Consider the following 18,718-nt stretch of genomic DNA (forward strand, 5'->3'; position numbering starts at 1 on the left):
ATGAGCTTCCTCTCGAGCACACCATTCCAGCCAAGCTGGCATCTGGAAGCTGAGTCGGGTCAGAAAAAGGTACGCTTAAGATCGGATAGCAGAATCCCTTGCTCACGACCTGTTCAATTTCTGATATAGTTCTCGGCCATCCCTGCATTTGTCATCCCGGGGATTCAATACCTTCACCGGAGGAACGAGGGTATGCCGAGAAGATGCTCCGGCTGCAGCTGGACGCAATACATAATTTCGCTCTTATTCTGTGTTTCGCCGGGGGTGGGGGGTTGGTTCTCTCACTCACCCACTCACTTCATTCATTCCTCCCACCCAATCCATCTTTCAGCACCTACCATTCCTGTTCTTTCCCCCCGCCGATTCAAACCAGAAATCACCATGGGCTACGTCACCGCGAAGACGACATGGCCGACGGCGGTCCAGCTAGACGCATCGGTGAAGGAGCTCATTGACCTCTTCTACACCCTGGCCGACGACAAGAGCAGCGACGCCGGCCCGCGCCTGGCCGCCGAGGTGTTCACGAAAGACGCGACGATGGGATCATCGGCTGGAACTGCGCAGGGCACCGAAGGTATGTAACGAACGTAACGCACCTCCAGGGATTCCAACGGTGGGCCCGGACAGGCTGTAGCCACCGAAACAGACCGACAAACAATCCGAATGTTTCTCTGTTTCTGTTCAGCTCTCTAATCTTCTTTGGAATCATTCTTTAGCCATCTCGCACAGCCGAGACAACGCCTGGAACATCGTGGCGTCGCGCCACCATACGGTGTTGCAGGTCTTCGTCAGCGATAGCGCAGGCCGCGATCTCACTCTGATCGGGGAGCTCACCCAAGTGTTCAACAACGGCAAGGAGTTGACCGCCCAGTTTGTCGCTCACTTGGTGGTCGATGCAGAGAGCCACCGAGCCGGCAAGCCGAGATTGAGTCTCATGCAGGTTTTTGCCGTACGTGTTTCCTTCCCCCTATGCCCCCCTTTCGAGAAATGTCTGACTTAGCGTTTGATTGTAGGACAGTGCACCATTCGCTGCAGCCGCAAAAGCGTGATGATCTGCGATGTCTCCTGGCATATGAAACACATGGTAGAGATGATTGGGCGGACATGATCCATCGTGAAGGTGAATCGCAATACAATGGACAAAGACCGATTCCTTCCGGCTTTGGCTGAATTGAGCATTCGGGTTGGAGAAAAGCATTCGGCCCGGAGGCCCCGGACAATAGAAGTTCATACTCGTAGTCGAAACTTCTAAATTCCGCCCTCACCTGGCATAATGGTTATGAGCATTTTCTTTAGAAAAGAGTGTCTTCACTCTGTGTCTAGGCAGTGATCTGGTGCCGCGTGCATTCGACGGTTTCAAGCGAGTTATCGGAGATCGCTTCCCGAGTAAAATCATTGCAGATCGATATCAGATCGAGGATGAGGCTTGAAACAGCTCGGCTTGTTGGTGTACAAAGGAAGATTGCATTAATGAGATAGATAGATATGGACAATGATAGGGACCGAAATATTCTTCGATCTTGCTCTGGTCAGAAGATCGGCCGTTGATCGCCCGTCCTTCATTTCCCCTCAAAGACATACAGACAACCCAAAAGGTCATACTTGGACCCTGCTTCGACTGTTAACTCCTCCCCAAAAGTGATGTATATATGTCCAATCAACTCTGTACAAGTTGCTGAGGGTCACTCGTTTCCACCCCTGGAAACCGGGACACTGCCTGTGTAAGAGTAGTAAGAAACTCGTAAATGGCAAATTATCAAAACACATGTCGGGTATAAGACAATGCAAATCAGAACCTTCCCAAAACTTCCCAAAATATTCTGCCCATGCTGCTTTTGATCCATGCCCACAAAACTCCGGAACCAGACCTCAAAGCTCATGGCTTGGCTAATAGCCAGCCTAGGACGAACCCCTAAAATGCTTTCATGTAACGGAAAATTGTTTAGAAATTCTGCGAAATTCCACCTTGTGTTTGAGGGAACGTTGGTGCTCTTTCGATCCGAGTGTTTCTCCGGGCTTGAACGTCTCTTATCACAGGAGGATTATTGGTTCCACCATATGAACCATCTCCGTAAGGGCCGTGGCTAGGGGCGGCGTCGTTATAGATGTTGTATGGGACCTCTTCTTGATAGTAAGGCCCGGGAACACTTTGGTTATCAGATGATAGCTCAGATACATGACCTTCGGAATAGGTTGATGAGGCATTGGAAGGGCCTCGACGGACACCACTGCGGTTTCGGTTGAGACCGGCTCCCACTCCAAGTGCACCGACACCATCACCACTCTCAGGATGTCCATTCATCAATGGGTCGGTAGAATAAGCGTCAGAAGGCGCATTAGGTGAGCCGTGATATCCTCCTGGTTGACTGCTGCTTTCGGACAAAGCAAGACCAGCAGCGGCTCTACCATTCGAGCCCAAAGTGGTAGAGGCTTTACGATTGGACGAAGTAGCACCCCATCCACGATAGCCACTGTTGTCTTCTTGGGCCTCGGAGGCATTGTCAGTATATGCGGTGCCGGCACCTGCCAATGTTGGGTCACTGTTGGGATTGAAGCCGTATTCAGCCATCTCATTCTTTCGGAGTTCTTCGTTGGTTTTTCTGGCCTTTCTCTTCCTCCATAAAAAGAAGCCAATAAAGAAAGCGGCAGCAATGGCAATGATGGGGATCACAACTGCAATTGCAATCTTGCCTCCATCAGAAAGGCCTTTGGAACCACCCGATCCATTGCCTGAAGCACTCAAGGCTGAAGCAGTTGAGGATGCGCTCGTGGAAGTAGCCGAGGAAATCGTGCTGGTTTGTGTTATGGGAGTAGACTCGCCAGGCTTTGTGGAAGTGATAACCAGTACTGATGGGGTGGTTGGCGGGAGTGCAGAAGTGGTCGGTTGATTAGGGGTTATTGTTGTGGTTTGAGTCACATCAATGACGGACTGGGAAGTGGTGGGTTCTACCACCGTGGTCGAGGTTGGGACTGTAACAAACGATGTTGTTGTGGGCGCAACAGGAGTTGTCTCTGGGGTAGAAGTCGAGGTATCGGTCACAATTACAGTGGTGGTGGGAGAGGTCGTTAAGCTGACCGAGGTAGTAGTTATCACGGTCGTAATGACCGAGTCGGTCGCAGATGTAGTATCTACATGGCTATGAGTAAAGAAATACAGATGAATGACGAACACTTACCCGACATAGCTGGTTATTGTTGCTGCAAGGCTGACTATGGTAGAGTAGGCGTGAAGACGACGTCGAAGCTGGTGAGGCCGCTCGGCGGGAAGACAAAACGAGAAAGATTATAGCACCCGGTGCATGAATAGTGAGAGATGAATGACCACACGGACCCTTGAGAGGGATTATAAGATTGTGTCAAGGTTGTTGATATTGAGAGTGGTTTCCAGCCGCACCGTTGGGCAGAGGGAAAGTGGATGGAGGTGTCAAAACGCGGTCGGACTGATAGTTCCCTGGTTTTGGATGGGCCAAGCTGGTGGCGCGAGAGGGACGATCGAATTCGTGTACGGATGTCGACAACGATGGTGGGAGAAACTCAAGTTCGGTAACTTGGTTGCGCGGACAGAAGATTGTCGATGACGATGGTGATACGGGTGGTGACGAGAAGGAGAAGGGAAAATGAGCGATGGTGATGGTGAGGAACAGAGTAGCACTGGCAGGGAGGATGTTGTGCGTAGGAGCAGGAGAGGAGAGGAGCAACAAGAGACTCTCTCAGAGGCTTGGGAAGGCGCAGCTTGGAACTGGATTACTGAGTACGGCGCCAGTGGCCAGTGGCTCGCAAGTTGCAGGTAGGGCTCGGAGGTCACAGGTGTGCATTCTAACTTCTAGGGTATCCGTCCCGCCTAAGGTCTCACATCCCTTGATTTCATTAGCCCTCGACTGCCTTTCTCATGAGGCCAAGCGGATGTAAGGATTTCGAGGGCAGTGGATGCTGAGCAGGACACAAGCCAACAATGATTGATCAGTTCGCTGACATCGGATCTCAAACCCCAATGAGATTGTCTCCTTTATTGGAGCTAAGCTCTTTGCAACAAGCATGGCCGGGGGGCTCTGATCAATAGCGGCACCGTTGCAATGTGACCCATGCTCGCAATCCCCCAAATCATGAAAGTGCTGAGTCAAGGGGAACTAGTTTAAGTACGAGTAGATTCGTTTCCCACTTTCCAAGCCGTTGCAGCCGGCGAGACATCATTAATCATGAACTTGGAGGCGAGTCACACTCTTACGAGTAGATGATTATAAAATATCTCACGCTCTTGGAGATCTCATTGAAGCATGATGTTTCCGACATCTTGGTCCAGTTGAACAGGAGCCGGCCAGAGCCTGGTTACACCACCTATACGGTACGAAAACCAACACAATGGGACTGGGGATGTGAGGCAGTGGGTGTTGTTGTGATCGGTCGCAACCTGTGACACCGGAAACTTGCAAAGCAGGTAAGGGACTCGGCACCCAGACTGGGCAGCCTGAGTCCCAAGACTCGCGGTGGTCAGGCTTGAGGCTTCTGCTGCTGGCTTTCTGGTCCCGCTTAAGATCCCCAGAATTAGACATGCCTAAAACTCAATGTGCCACTAGCTCAGGCCTATCGACGCCTAACTTTAGGTCGGTATATCGTCCTGTCCAGTCGGCTTTAACATATCACACGGCAATCAATGCACCTCGCATTGTCAGTGCCCGCGAGCGTCGCAAAGCTCAAGAAAATACGGATAAACTTTGCTTCCTACTCGTCTGTACAGCACAGACCTCATGCCGTGCCATAATGGTCTAGAAGTATTCTGGTGATTTGCCACTGCCGCTGGACAAAGGTACCTAGGTAGTTTGCGATTGACCTCCGACTCATCTCATCAGCTGACTTCTGACAAGACGGTAGACTTTGTACCAACTTTTGGATAATCCGTGACCATTATTGACCAAACTCTACTCTTATAGCAGGTGACCTGATAGAGCTCTGGCTGGAGTTACCTCGGCGATCATGCTTCTATCTTTCATCCATTTGTCCTTCCTCACATATATCGAGAGGTGCCAAGTATGTCCTACTATATTTTGAACTTTTTTCGATGCGTGCCTATAGCACAAAGGGCTCCCCGGACCCTCAAACTCCATCCGCTATGCTCAACCGTCACAAAGGCCGTTACAGTCTCAAAAAAAATACATCTTCTCGGCGCCATCAGTGGACGAGTCTCATCGATTCAGATTCCACTGTGGCCTCAGTGATTCGGCAAATTCCTCTCTCGTACCGCCAACATCCTTGGGGATCTTCGAGACACGATAGGCTCCATTCCTGATATTGTGTGCGTGTATCGCCGAGACACCTGATCGGTTGCTGCGTATGCTACCTGAGTCGCTCATCGTATCGTTAGATCGAAACTTGGGGGGTGCAAAGTCAAGAGAGGTAAATGTTCCGGACTTGCGCAATTGATGTCTGAGCGTCAATGTTAGCAAGAATTCCACACTACCAATTCAACAGCAATACTTACGGGCTTGGGATTACCGCCAGGTCGTCGAACGACGATATGAGAGGATTGTGCGCCCTCACGGATGGTGAGTATGGCCTCTCTCCACCCCGAAGACTATCAGGTGTGCCGGATCTTTGGTTGGAGATTTTCTTGGGTGGCGCATAGTCAATGGGTAGGAATGTGTCGTCCTTCAACAAATGCGGCGTCGGAAGTACATGAAGAGTCTTGAGTGGCACCTCCCTCCTCTTGGCCGCTGCACGTGGCGGTGGTGGTCCGTATCTGCCAGATACCGAAGAATACGCTCTGGGTCCAGACATATAACTTCCATTCGAGACAGTGGCCCGATGTCGGCCATAAGCACCTGCAGCAGTCCCTCCTCGTGGTGGATATTGTTGTCCTTGATCGTAATACCCATCCTGCCCATGGTTATCATAGTACCCTTCTTGTTCCTCATAGTAGCCTCCATGTTGCTGTCCACCATGGTTGGTGAAATTCTGGGGCTTGCTATCGTCAAAATACTCCTTGTAAAATGATCGAATTCGATTGGCTCGGTCCTCGGGGTTCTCGGAAGGATCATCAGGAGGAAGTGGTCGCATACCCATCATTGACCGTCGCTGGTCATATCCATCATGATTTTCGTATTCTTGATAGTAATCTCCGTAAACTTCTTCTTCCTCGTAGTAATCATCTGCGTCCTCATACTGGTCCTCATAGTTTTGGCTAAGATGCTCGGACTGCTGCGAATAGTGCTGGGCTGAAGAGTGATCCATCGAAGTTGCTGCTGAAGCCGAAGGTTTGTTATCAATGACAGATGCCGCGGTCACTTCCGATGCCAAACCTGGCTCTGGAGAGCTCTGCTTTTCACCCTGCGGATCGATGAAGCTAAGCTGGGGTAGCCGAGGTTGGCGATCTGTGGGGTTGTTGAATGTGATGCTGGGTGTTTGTTGGTATTTTTCCTCTGGAGCACTCGGTGCACTCTTGAGATGGATGTCATCTTTCAAAACGACAGGAGGAGGGCGAACTTCTTCCGCGGGCGTTTCTGCTCGCACTTCATTGATGACCACAGCCGGTGCCTTTTTGCTTGACTGTTCCCCACTCAAAGGTGCTCCTCCACTGATAAACTTCCCAAGGTAATTATTACTTGCTCTCAAAGCATTGACATTTCCAGTGCTGCTGGCCGTGCTAAGAAACGAGTCTCTGGTAGAATCTGCTCCTGTCGGCGCCAACAGATTGTTGTTTGACGGAGGGTACGGGGTACGGAGACCGTTTGAGGGATCAACTGAAGGATCCCGTGAAGAAGACATGGAACGGTCGCGCACGGCTGATCCTAACGGATTACCCTGGGCATTGCTGAGGAGGTTATGCTTGGACTCGTAGTTGAACCTGCGGCTCGAAGAGCCAGTGAACGTGGACGATGAGTCGTCCAAGGGACTTCTTATGCTCGATGCCGGGCGTATCGATCCATCATCAGGTATGAAATTTGTGGCCCGGTATTTGTCGTCTCCAGTGATGGATCGCGACAAAGAGTGCAACGACTCTCTGCTGTGATTTAACGCTGGTGGCAGCACGTACGGATTATGGGCCTCTAGGTCCATCGACAGCCCGCGTTCTCTTGGGCCACCAATTTCCTTTTCCTGCGAAGCAGACATTTCGGTTCGACCGCGTGCGTTGGGTTTTCGAGACTTGCCCCTGCCTTCACCCATCCCAAAGTCCAAAGATTTGTGTTTATCGTTCGCATCCTCCTGCCTCAATTTCACGACATGGCGGCGGTGCAGCCATACCAGAATGACTATAGCAATTCCCAATGGGATCACCACTCCCAATACGATAGGTAGAGTGTTTCCGGAGCCATCTGCATTGTAGTATTTTTCACACGGCCCACTGTTGTCATTTGGTGCACATGAGAATGTTGCTGATGGACTTGCAGTAGTAGTAGAAGACTCATCCCTTACGACCAGAGCTGGAACTGGTCTTTCCACAAAAATCCCATCCAATCTGCCATCGGGTATGGGTCCTGGTCGTGCAAGAGGGTATGGGTTTCGGGGCTGGATCTGAGGTTCATTCTCAGGTAATATCGAGTCCAGCATGGTTATGATGGGTGAAATTCGTAGTTCCGGCAGGTTCGAGATGATCACCAAGGGGTGATTTGTATTAATACATGATAAATCGAGATGCTAAGCGGGTCTCTAATAGATGGATTACAGGACTCGTGATTCTCGTGGGTGGTTGTGGATGGCGTCGATGGTGCAAAGGAATGGAACGTGGAGCCTGTCCACAAACAGCAGAGCAACAGGTTGGTAACGAACGACTTGAGTTAACCTCAAAAGAATGACTGTACTCAGAGTTGGGCTGAAGGAATGACAAAGAAAGAAAGGAAGCAAAGGAGAGACGATTGTGTAGAGCTGGTCGACTCAATGCAGCGATGGAATACGAGTGGTTGTGTTGAAGCACACCCTGTTAGCAGATGCAGTTCACAAAGGAGAAACAATCATGAGCCAGGAACCCTGCCCCGTTGGATTCTGTCCAGTCGCCTAGGGTTAAGCTCCACGATGGACCGAGGGGGCCCCCAGTTCTTTGACCTTAAGTGCCTCTCCCGCACGCTAAGGGAGCCTAGCAAGCCCAAATTCAGCCACCGGCTCCAATATATGCTGGTTATTGGTTTGGTCGATCACTAGCAAGCTCAAGTGCCAATTTAACAAAGTCGTCCCTGGAGGCTTGAGGAATCAAGGATGAATGGTGTGGGACTTTGGCTGGGATTAGCTCCAGGTGGCTCCAGGTGGCTCCGGGTGGCTCACTCAGGCTTTCCAGGCCCAACGGAGGACGGATAGGTGTGGCTCCAGGGTCGCTTCTCGTTCTCTCGACACGTGCACTGCCACTATTCTCCAACTCGTATCACTCCCAGCTTCCAGTGCTCTTTAGCCTGGGGTTTCGTAGAGGACAATCTGTACGAGGTAATGTTGTTGTGATTATTATAATCATTATAGAGAATTCTTTCCCCTAGTAATCATCATGACTACTTAACAAAGACTACGTCACGCTCGACCAAGTAGCATCCCAGTCTCGATTCTAGAAGAAAACCTGCACGTCATCAATCGTCCATCGTCTCATCTGGTTCCTGTCAATTGTCAATTGTCAATTTCCGATGGCCACTAGCGAAACACCGACCCCCGTGCTCACCACCAAGTCCACAACAGGGCCGCCTCATCGTAAACCACCTCGTACGGAGTATCTTTAGCTCTCCTTTTGATGCTGAGAATTCTCTTTGTGCTGACTTGTTTAGATCGAGTTCATTACACCAAAACTAATCGGCTGCTCGTACGGATACTCGGTACCACACAAAGTCGAGCATCTGGACGCGTAGTATTCTACTGGCACGGAATGCTTCCTACAGGTTACCCTACTGAGGAGGCTTGAACCTATTCCTTGTTATTATTACCTTCGGTCCGTTCTTGCTAGGATCGAATTGCTGGACTGAACGGCCTGTCAGGATCATCCGACATGAAGCACAATTTCGTACTCGTAGTTTTCTTTCTCTGCATGCTTTGCTTAGATGCAAACTCATACGGAGTACCAAGGACCTGGTACTGGGGAACTTGACGAGGTGTCAAAGCCTAGCCTGGTGACGACTACTCCATACTTATAGCTGGCGTTGGTACTTGAAACATCCTCCCCTGATGCTGATCCAATGATCCTTTCACTTGGTTCCAATCTCTTGAATGCTACAGGCGCTCGGCAGAAAGTTCAGACCTTACGCATAGTGGGATGCAAACTCGGCGAGATATGAGTTCTCCCATCTTGTATAGAATTTGGAGCCCCGCTATGACATCTGACACTCCAGGGACTGAGTATCTTGCTCCTGGAACTTACGGAGAGCTGAAAGCGTTGTTGGAGGGCCACCCAAGCGCCACCACCCCGCGAAGAGACCACGCTCTCACGTGTCTAACCCGAACCACCAGAGTCGGTGCCTACCCAGGTACGGAGTAGGTATCCCGCCCCGCCCTACTTGGTGCATAAGGCAGAGTCCATGGATACGAGTTATTACCAACCCCGTCTTCACATTGTCAATCTGGCAAGGCTCCTTGCGTTCTACAAGAAGGGATCGGTAGGTACACTGTTGAATTTATGTGCTGAGACCCATCCAAACGACGCTCTACAGCCACAATAACCTCATTCAGAAGAAGTCTCCAAGCTCCCACGATGGAATCCTATGACCTAGTGATCGTTGGCGCAGGTATGATCTTCTTCAAATCATCTGAATGAGCTGATAGCATCAACTGACTCCTCGGAGGTATCAATGGGCTTATAATGGCGAAGACATATCTTGATGTCTACCCAGAAACAAAGCTGGTCCTATTGGAGTCGGCTGAATCCATTGGGGGAACTTGGTCTGAGGGCCGGCTCTACCCAGGTCTGAAGTCCAACAATCTTGTTGGGTCCTATGAATACAGTGACTTTCCCCTGGACAAGTTCTCCCTCGGCATCAAAGCTGGAGAGCATATCCCGGGTGCCAAACTACATCAATATCTCCAGCAGTTCTCGACCAAATTTGATCTAACAAGAAGAACCAAAGTCAATGCTGCAGTTGAGGAGGTTGAAAGACTTCTCAATGACAAGTGGAAAATCACTATCAAGCTCCAAGACAAGGGTACGGAGCAAGTCATCGCGGACAAGCTGGTCCTTGCCACTGGCTTGACCAACCATCCTTTTGTCCCGACTTTCCCTGGACAAGAAGATTTCCAGGCCCCGTTATTCCATGTGAAGTATCTGAAAGATGAGGCAGATAAGCTGATCCAATCGTCCAAGAATGTCGTTATTCTAGGAGGATCGAAATCTGCCTATGATGCAGCCTATGCCTTCGCGACTCAGGGCCTGACCGTCGATTGGATTATCCGAGAGTCTGGACATGGCACAAACTATATGTCTCCACCATACGTAACACCGTTGAAGAAACGCCTCGAAGGCCTGGTTGGTGTGCGTTTCTTGACCTGGTTCTCTCCGTGCATTTGGGGCGACGAGGACGGCTTCTCCTGGATACGACGCTTCCTTCACGGCACTCGAGTAGGCAGATTCATCGTCGATAGCTTCTGGAAAGTCTTGACCAGCGATGTGATCGATCTATCTGGGTACGATAAGCATCCAGAGACCGCCAAGTTGAAACCGAAGCTTTCGGCTTTCTGGCATGCCTCGTCCCTAGGGATCTTCAATTACACCTCGGATTTCTTTGCACTCGTACGCGATGGGACTATCAAGGTCCACATTTCGGACATTGATCATCTCTCCAATCACACCGTTCACCTATCCAATGGATCCGTCGTGACCGGTGACGCCCTGATTTGTTCGACTGGTTGGCACCACCGCCCAGCTATCAAGTTCCTCCCTGCTGGAATTGACGCAGAACTCGGCCTCCCCAGCAGAACCAGCGAGTCTGAAGCGCAACTTGTGAAGCGAGCTGAAAAGGAGATCCTGGCCCGGTTTCCACGCCTGCTAGATCAACCAAGTGTGCTACAACGATACAAACCCCTCGATTCAAACGATGGTGAATCAGCTGTGGCAGAACGCCCCTATCGCTTATATCGCTTCATGGTACCTGCCGAAAGCATCCCTAAGCCATCGATAGCGTTTCTCGGGATCGTCTTGACGATAAATACCGTCTGTGTTGCAGAAGTTCAGTCGCTCTGGATCACCGCCTTTCTCAATGGCCGCCTTCTCGCACAGCACGCAGTTGACCCATCAAAGCCGGCACGACAGAACCTTCACCCTGATGCGGTGGCTTACGAGACCATTCTACAAACCCAGTTCGGCAAATGGCGCTACCCTGGTGCGTTTGGAAAGCGGCACCCAGATTTCGTCTTTGATGCTGTGCCTTATATGGACATGATGCTGAAAGACCTGGGACTAAGATACAGGAGGAAGAATGGTTGGTGGGCTGAGGTTTTTCATCCTTACGGACCGGAGGATTATATTGGTTTGGTCGATGAATGGCGGATCAAGGTAAGCTCATCATCAAAAGAACCCTTACACATCCGACATTTTTGTCATTGCGGTTTATGCATTTTCGCGTCCAATTGACTTGTCTGATACCTGTAGGACACTCAAACCAAAGCAAAGCGGAGTTAAGGGGGTCGGTTCCAGGCTGAGCACAAAACCCCAGCTTAGTGAGTAGGAAGATGCCACTAAGACCTTGTAGGATCCCACTGGCCTAGCGAGCAAAGATTTCACTCTTCCTATACCTGTTTCGTCCTACTCTCTATCTTCCCAACTCCTCGATGAGTGTCCTCAAATTCTACCCGTCAGACTCCCGCACCATCCAAAATATCAAATAAAGTGACCGTTGATTGTTCACGACTTCTGACTTTTCTCTGCATCTTCAATGAAACCTTTCAACGCTCCTGCACTTATGTTCAACAAGTGCGTCTCGTCGTCGTTCAGAGGGATATTGAGCGTTCTTACGATCCCTTTGCGCCCTAATACCACGGGCAAGCTCAAGCAGCAGCCCAGCTCTTCGTTCCAATGTGAGATAGGCCGAACATTACGCTGATCAAACAGGATCGATTTGCAAATAGATGCGGTCAAGGCAGCAATACCATATGCTGTCGCTCCTTTGGCTTCGATGATTTTGGCAGCCTTATCCTTGGTCTCAGCTGCAACTGCCTTGCGGTCGATTGTGACATCTGGTGGTAGGCATTGATCCATGGGGACTGCCCCAATAGTCACGCATGACCAGGCAACCTGTTGTACAGTTCAGTGGATTATCTGCATTGTTCTGGTGTACTCTTCGTACCAATTGAGTTTCACCGTGCTCTCCAAGCACATATGCATCAACACTACCAGCATCAACACCAATCTTGTCGGCCAAAATCCCTCGCAGTCTAGCACTATCGAGGAACGTCCCACTACCGATGACTTGTGACCGAGGAAGACCTGCGAATTTCTGGGCATAGTAGGTCAAAACATCGACGGGATTTGCCACCAGAAGAATCACAGTCTCTTCCCTAAATGGCTTCATGTCATTGATGGCAGACCGTAAGATTGCCAAATTTCTTCCGAGTAAGTCCGTCCGTGACTCGCCTGTAGCATGATGTTAGATGTCGTTGCCGTTTTCACATTTCGATACCACGAATCTGATCGGTTACCGACCTTGTCTCTGCTTTGCACCAGCAGAGATCACAACGATATCACATTGTCCAGCCTCTCGATGCGTGCCGCTTCGAATTCTCACCCCACCACCACTATTCGAATGGTCAACAAGACTGATGTCATTCCAGCTAGCAAGTCATCTCACCCTACGGCGCCATGGTAGGTAGTTGCGTCTCCAAGATCTTTCACTTGGGCGTCTCTCAAATCGGCCTTAGGGTCCACCAGGAGGACTTCGCTTGCCACTGGGTTCAGTATCAAGCACAGGGCAATGGCCGACCCAACTGAGCCAGCACCCAAAACAGCGATGCGAGATCTGTCTCTTGAGATCTCGGGGTCCATAAAAGGGGGTTCCATTGTATTTCGACCACGTTGAAAGTCGTCTGGAGGCTTCTTGTTGGAGGGTGAGGATGATAGGACAGGGTGAGGAGAGGTTTTGATTACCACCTTGGACCGAGAACAGATGTTGAGAACCGCAAATACTTATTTATCATATGTTATCTCTGTTCGTCGTCCATTTGTCTCAACACCTGGAGCAAAAGTGACAGGAGCTGTCGTGTTGCTCAGACCACCCAAGGAGGCTGTGCAGCATGTGCTCAGTCAGTGCTTGCTGCTCACTAACGAGCATGGCGAAGCTGGGCATCTCGATTGGTTTCAGTACTTAGCTTATCATTGCACCAGAACTTTTCGAACGGCTCAAGTTGGCTACCAGGGGAAAAAGAAACACGTGTGTTTGCTGATACATATGGCATAATCCATGCCTACGTAGTTACCCAGGTGTATTTCTTACAGAACTTGAACCTTTTGGAAATCCACCTAGGCACTAACTGTGATCTCAAGATGAGCTATTGTTTGCAGGAGTCGCTAGTTAGTGCACCATTTGCAGCAGGGCCCCTCGGCCTCTCAACCCCTCCCGCATCTTTCCCGGATTCCTTCTGGCGTCTGCTTTGACGCCTCTGATGCTGACTGGCTTGCCTGGGCCGTTTCATCATGCATTGCCAAAAGGTTCCACCAAGAAACTAAAAAGAGTAGCTTGTCGCGTGCAAGCTCCCCGCGTTGAACGATCCTCGAATTAAGCAGTTCGATCGATGCAGGCCGCAGATTGACATGCATAAATACATTGCCATTTTTCACACCCACGTCACAAGATGAGAATATTCCAAGACCTCGGGGTCTTGGAAGTTGGAAAGAATGCTGCTCATGGTTTTGGAACTTGGATTTCAAGGACTCGATGCCCTTTTGCTAACTGTTCGATATACCCATCTTCAATGTGGCAGCAGTGAACTGAAAGGCGATAAACTCCACCTGAAAGACATACAACGCCAGCGTGGATAGGTGATTTGGGCTACTCAGCACTGCAAGCATGTCCAGTAGCTTCCTGTCGTCCTTTCTGGGCGCTCTGCAAGCCAGTCTTTCGGTACTACTTGTCATCCTCTACGGCGTGATCGCAAGCCAGTACAAACTACTGGACGGGCCTTCAGCGAAAAAGATATCGGCTGCGTGCGTGCGCTTGTTTTTGCCTGCGCTCCTCATAACCAAAGTCGGTAGTGAATTGGAGGCGGGCACGGGGACACGCTATGTTCCAATCCTGAGTATGCACCAACATGACCCCTCCGAGCCTCAATGGAAGTTGTTCTGCGTTTGCTAAATGTTGTTAGTCTGGGCCGTACTATATTCTCTGGTCTCGATCGGTATCGGGTTACTCGCAGTCAAGTTCCTGAAATTCCCGGCTTGGGTAACTCCGGCTGTCGCGTTCAACAACACGACCAGTCTTCCGCTCCTCTTGATCGAATCCCTCCGCTCCACAGGGATCCTTGATCGCCTCATCCTAGACGGAGATTCTACCGAGAAAGCAATCAGTCGCGCACAATCGTACTTCTTGGTGTGTGCCATTGTGGGGAATTGTTTTACTTTCGCAATCGGACCACGCCTGATAGATGCTGAAAATGCTCCAGGCGAGTCTAGCGACGATGAGGATGAAGAGGACGCTGATGGGGCCGATGATGACGCGGCAGAACGGGGCTCGATCAACGAAGGAGAGCTCACATCCCTCCTGCCCCATCGTGTGCGGAAAGCTGGCGGGAGGGCACATCGACAGGTATTCTTCCTCGGAAAGCAGAACCTGGAGAAGCTGAGTCCCCGAACACAAGAAGTTCTCATCTTTCTCTTTGATTTCCTCAATGCACCACTTCTGGGTGCCGTCATAGGGGCAATCATCGGCCTGACTCCGCCATTACACCGAGCATTCTTCAACGACTCCAATGACGGAGGCTTCCTCAACGCATGGTTGACGTCGTCTTTGAAGAAAATCGGCGAGCTGTTCGTCACACTGCAGGTCGTGGTGGTCGGTATGTCATTGTCGTCATCGCTTCGGAAGATGAAGCGTGGTGAGGATAAAGGCCTACCTCTCTTGCCAACGGCTTTCGTCATGCTCATCAGACTGGTCGTCTGGCCACTGATCTCCATCGCCGTCATTTGGGTGCTCGCCACAAAGACAGATACACTCCAGCAGGATCCGATCCTCTGGTTCACCATGATGTTGATGCCGACGGGACCGACTGCCATGAAGCTTATTGCCATGGCCGAGGTGAATGGAGCAGATGAGGATGACAAAATGGTCATTTCCAAGGTCTTGACTGTAAGTTGCAGAGATTCCCCCAAATCAAGTGGGCTTGAGTTGGAAACGCCTTCTCTTGCATGTACAATCGAACGAGGCTAACAGATCATCTTCCACGGTTTCAGCTTTCATACGCCTGTTCGCCGCTCCTGGCTTTGACCGTCGTTGGCAGCTTGTACTCGAGTGAAGCCGCAATAAGGAGCTAGTCCATCCTCAATCCCGAAGCAGTCGTTGCCAGCACAGAAGGTATGCACGGCATGGTATTTTCACTCTAAACACTAGAGAGTGTTTGATCGCTTTGTCAGTATGTCTCATGTTCCGGAGTACCACAGAAGGCGATTCACATGTTATCTCTTTCCCATTCATCATCAAATCATGGTACATCGAGGGTGATTGCGTAACCTAACTTAAGCACATGGTGATGGATCTACTCCTAAACTTGAAAAGGTGGTGGCAGCCTTTCTCGTACATCATTGATCTGGGGGTTATATTTCCATGCAAAACTTGAATGTGCGCTGAGGAATATTACCTGGGTGCCATGGATACAACGCAAACGCAGCTCGTCACTACTAGCTACATGTATGGCTCCGTATTTAAGCATACTGAGTGTTTCAAGGTGCTCCATAGACCACAGTATCTAGCGAGCTAGGTACACAGGTCGGTCCTCGAGTCGTACACGGTCCCGCGTAAATAGCACTGAACCAGAATTCCGAGCACAATTCCGAAGATAGAGTTCAAGCATCAATGAAGTGCTTCGTACGTTCGAGGCATAATTCGAGGCATTGCATAACTCGCCCGCCAAACTATCCCCTTTGATCCGGCTCAAAGTGAATCAATGATTTACTCCTCGTGGGGACCCCGGAAGCCCTCGATCCCAAGTCGAATTGATCCCCGGTTGTCGGATGTCGCTTGTCGCCTGTCGCGTACACCCTAGAGGAGCCAATGGTATTGCATAGCGACGGACGCAGGTGTAATGCTATTGGTTGTTGGACGTGCTAGTGCTCTTTTGGATGTTTGGACGCCTCCCGCCCTGTCGCCGATGCGCACCGATGGCTAGGGGTCATATATCCATATGTCAATTACATATCTACGCATTCAGGCTCATGTTATGTTAGGAGAGTGGTTTCGGCTCTAGAAATTGGATATTTGCGCTGTGTAGGTTGTAAAACGCCAAGTCAGAGAACGAAAAATGGAATTTATTTGTTATCCTTCCGATACCATCTCGTCGGCGGACTATAAGCGTCTTAGTCTTGACCTCGACCTGCCACGCACCCCCCCTCATGATCATCCAGTAAACGGTTCGGTCGCTTTGGGAGACCCGCGACCGAGCCTGGACGCAGTGAATGATATATCACAATGGAACACTCCGGTAGAACAGGACACACCGAGCCCTGTGCGCGATCAGCCGGCTGCTGCAAAGCAAGCAACAGCAAAAAGGATGCGAAGGACGCAAGCCTGCGACCGCTGTAGGAGCCGCAAGGTCCGATGTGATGCCAGTGCTCAGAAGCCTTGTTCGCGTTGTCGGCGGGATTCCCTCGATTGCGTTGTTCGTCCTCATGCCAGAGGGTATGTGACAAACCCCTACATGGAGCTCTCTTTTGCATTATAGTAGCGTCCCCGTTCCTGGTTCATAGAAATTAACCACCTTCTCAATCAGGAAACGATCAACTGTTTGGGATTCACCACAATCCGAATCGATGACACCAGCGTCCTCCGAAGCCAGAAAGATACTGGAGATAAATTGCCTTCCTGCAACTCCATTAAGTCTGAAATCGCCAGAACCGGAGCCCACCGATGATATACCTCGATATCTATTCTCCGAACCATTAAAAAGAACTCTCTGCGATAACTATATCGCCTATGTCCATCCACTGTTTCCAATCTTAGACGTGGCAGCCATACAAGAGGGGCCAATCGGCTTGTTTATTCAACAAGGCAAAGAAAGACTCAGCCCTTTAGTTTTTCTGGCCATATTATATTCAGCTATTCCTCATGTGAATATATCCGCTTTGAAGGCTGAGGGCTATGACTCTTGCGAGGAGCTCGCACTGGCCATCCGTAGCGATTTCAAGGTGAGAATCTTTACCAGCTTCAATTCGGACTTCGGCTGACTTATGGAAAGCGTGCTGAGCAAAAGGGCGTCAATCATGACTGGAAATCTTTGGTCCATGCCTTTCTCCTCATGAGTTCCTGGTATAGTCCTCAAACTCGGTTAGAGGCTTGGAAATGGAGTGGTGCTGCGTTATACTTACTCGAGAAGCATCAAGGCCCTGACGAACGCGTCAAATCACCTGTTGACGAAGCGGAGTACAGATGCTTATGGTGGTCCTGTTTTATTCGCGATCAACTAATGTCCTTAGCATCACAACAGAGTCCTCGGATGGCGTTTTCTCCTTCGAGGGTCTCCATGATTTCCGACCATGACCTCGGGTCTTTGGGGATTTCCGAGAATTGGAATGTCTCGCACAATATCGAACCTGTAGACCATCTTAGAAGTTTGACTGAGAATCAGACTCTTGCAACCCTGTTTATCGAGCGGGCCAAACTTTCAGTGATTCTCAATCAATTCAGCCGAGGTCAAAGGCAATCAAATGGTCGCTACAGGATGACAAGCCTGCTTCCTGGCTGCGATAAGCCATCGACAACTGGAGAAGAAACTGTAGCACAATTATTGTTGTGGTATTGCAGCCTCGACAACAACGCACGATACTCGCAAGGGACTGACTATAACCCCAACAACGGCTCCTCTCTGCAAGATGGTCTGCTGCCATTTTATCAAGCTCTCTTGTTGATCCCATATTATCTGACCTTGATCAAGGCAAATTTTCATGACAAAAGCGAATGTTGCAACGATCCACAGTCTGCATCAAAGCGAGTGCTATATGCACGACAAGAAGTGAGTCGGCTTCTGCAGGATTTGATCAAGGGCGACAGGCTAAAACATATACCAACCGATCTGGTGGAATGCCTCCTGCCATTTGCAACCACCGTCCTCCTAGAAAAGACCAGTACTCCCAGTGCAAGTCGCGAGCCGATGTCAAATCGGATCGAGGGCTTCAAGCAATGTTTACAAGTCATGCGGGTTATGATGGCGAATGACAGACTTCAACCACAGAATGACTATCGCATTTCCCTTCTTGGAGCAACATGCTCCTTATATGCCGGGCTCGAAGAACGACCGCGAGATCTTGGTCTGGGAGGAATGGCTCGGAATACCATGCCCTTTACTGGCACCGACATTCTAGATGCTGCAGTATCCTCGACGAAAGAGATCTTTTCGGATTGTTCGTTCCAATGGCAATCACCTCGGCATGATGATATGCAAGAAACTTCATTGTTGAACAGTGTTCGCCTCAATGATCACCAACCTCAGCTGAATGGCTCGAATGAACAGACTTTCCCATCGGATAGTTTGATCGACCGTAGCTTTAGTGAAGATGTCTTAAGTGCAGATGATGGCGCGCTGGCTTTCTCTTGAGCTTCACAAAGGAAGCCAGTCCGTACGAGGCTGT

The 18,718-nt window shown here is 50.2% G+C and overlaps 7 protein-coding genes across 7 annotated transcripts; 4 read left to right on the forward strand and 3 right to left on the reverse strand.

Moving 5' to 3' along the window:
• Positions 1 to 381: 381 nt before the first annotated feature.
• On the forward strand, positions 382 to 1,049 carry LTR84_001581 (uncharacterized protein; the record flags this gene model as incomplete). Its single annotated transcript, XM_064845204.1, has 3 exons — positions 382 to 574; positions 717 to 949; positions 1,014 to 1,049. The coding sequence occupies 3 exons, from the start codon at positions 382 to 384 to the stop codon at positions 1,047 to 1,049; spliced, it is 462 nt and encodes a 153-aa protein (XP_064707462.1).
• An 893-nt stretch (positions 1,050 to 1,942) lies between these two features.
• Positions 1,943 to 3,183, reverse strand: LTR84_001582 (uncharacterized protein; the record flags this gene model as incomplete). The annotated part of the gene is made up of 2 exons (XM_064845205.1): positions 1,943 to 3,129; positions 3,177 to 3,183. 2 exons carry the CDS (start codon positions 3,181 to 3,183, stop codon positions 1,943 to 1,945), a joined length of 1,194 nt encoding a protein of 397 aa, XP_064707463.1.
• Positions 3,184 to 5,472: 2,289 nt separating this feature from the next.
• LTR84_001583 (uncharacterized protein) lies at positions 5,473 to 7,542 on the reverse strand (the record flags this gene model as incomplete). The annotated part of the gene is made up of 1 exon (XM_064845206.1): positions 5,473 to 7,542. One exon carries the CDS (start codon positions 7,540 to 7,542, stop codon positions 5,473 to 5,475), a length of 2,070 nt encoding a protein of 689 aa, XP_064707464.1.
• Positions 7,543 to 9,652: 2,110 nt separating this feature from the next.
• LTR84_001584 (uncharacterized protein) lies at positions 9,653 to 11,572 on the forward strand (the record flags this gene model as incomplete). Its single annotated transcript, XM_064845207.1, has 3 exons — positions 9,653 to 9,686; positions 9,744 to 11,446; positions 11,543 to 11,572. The coding sequence occupies 3 exons, from the start codon at positions 9,653 to 9,655 to the stop codon at positions 11,570 to 11,572; spliced, it is 1,767 nt and encodes a 588-aa protein (XP_064707465.1).
• Positions 11,573 to 11,794: 222 nt separating this feature from the next.
• Positions 11,795 to 12,946, reverse strand: LTR84_001585 (uncharacterized protein; the record flags this gene model as incomplete). The annotated part of the gene is made up of 4 exons (XM_064845208.1): positions 11,795 to 12,184; positions 12,237 to 12,523; positions 12,593 to 12,684; positions 12,738 to 12,946. The coding sequence occupies 4 exons, from the start codon at positions 12,944 to 12,946 to the stop codon at positions 11,795 to 11,797; spliced, it is 978 nt and encodes a 325-aa protein (XP_064707466.1).
• A 1,006-nt stretch (positions 12,947 to 13,952) lies between these two features.
• Positions 13,953 to 15,308, forward strand: LTR84_001586 (uncharacterized protein; the record flags this gene model as incomplete). Its single annotated transcript, XM_064845209.1, has 2 exons — positions 13,953 to 14,181; positions 14,248 to 15,308. 2 exons carry the CDS (start codon positions 13,953 to 13,955, stop codon positions 15,306 to 15,308), a joined length of 1,290 nt encoding a protein of 429 aa, XP_064707467.1.
• Positions 15,309 to 17,388: 2,080 nt separating this feature from the next.
• On the forward strand, positions 17,389 to 18,684 carry LTR84_001587 (uncharacterized protein; the record flags this gene model as incomplete). Its single annotated transcript, XM_064845210.1, has 2 exons — positions 17,389 to 17,392; positions 17,423 to 18,684. 2 exons carry the CDS (start codon positions 17,389 to 17,391, stop codon positions 18,682 to 18,684), a joined length of 1,266 nt encoding a protein of 421 aa, XP_064707468.1.
• Positions 18,685 to 18,718: the final 34 nt, after the last annotated feature.

Source organism: Exophiala bonariae (assembly GCF_035927105.1).
Source record: "Exophiala bonariae strain CCFEE 5792 chromosome Unknown scaffold_10, whole genome shotgun sequence".
Taxonomy (NCBI): Eukaryota; Fungi; Ascomycota; class Eurotiomycetes; order Chaetothyriales; family Herpotrichiellaceae; genus Exophiala; species Exophiala bonariae.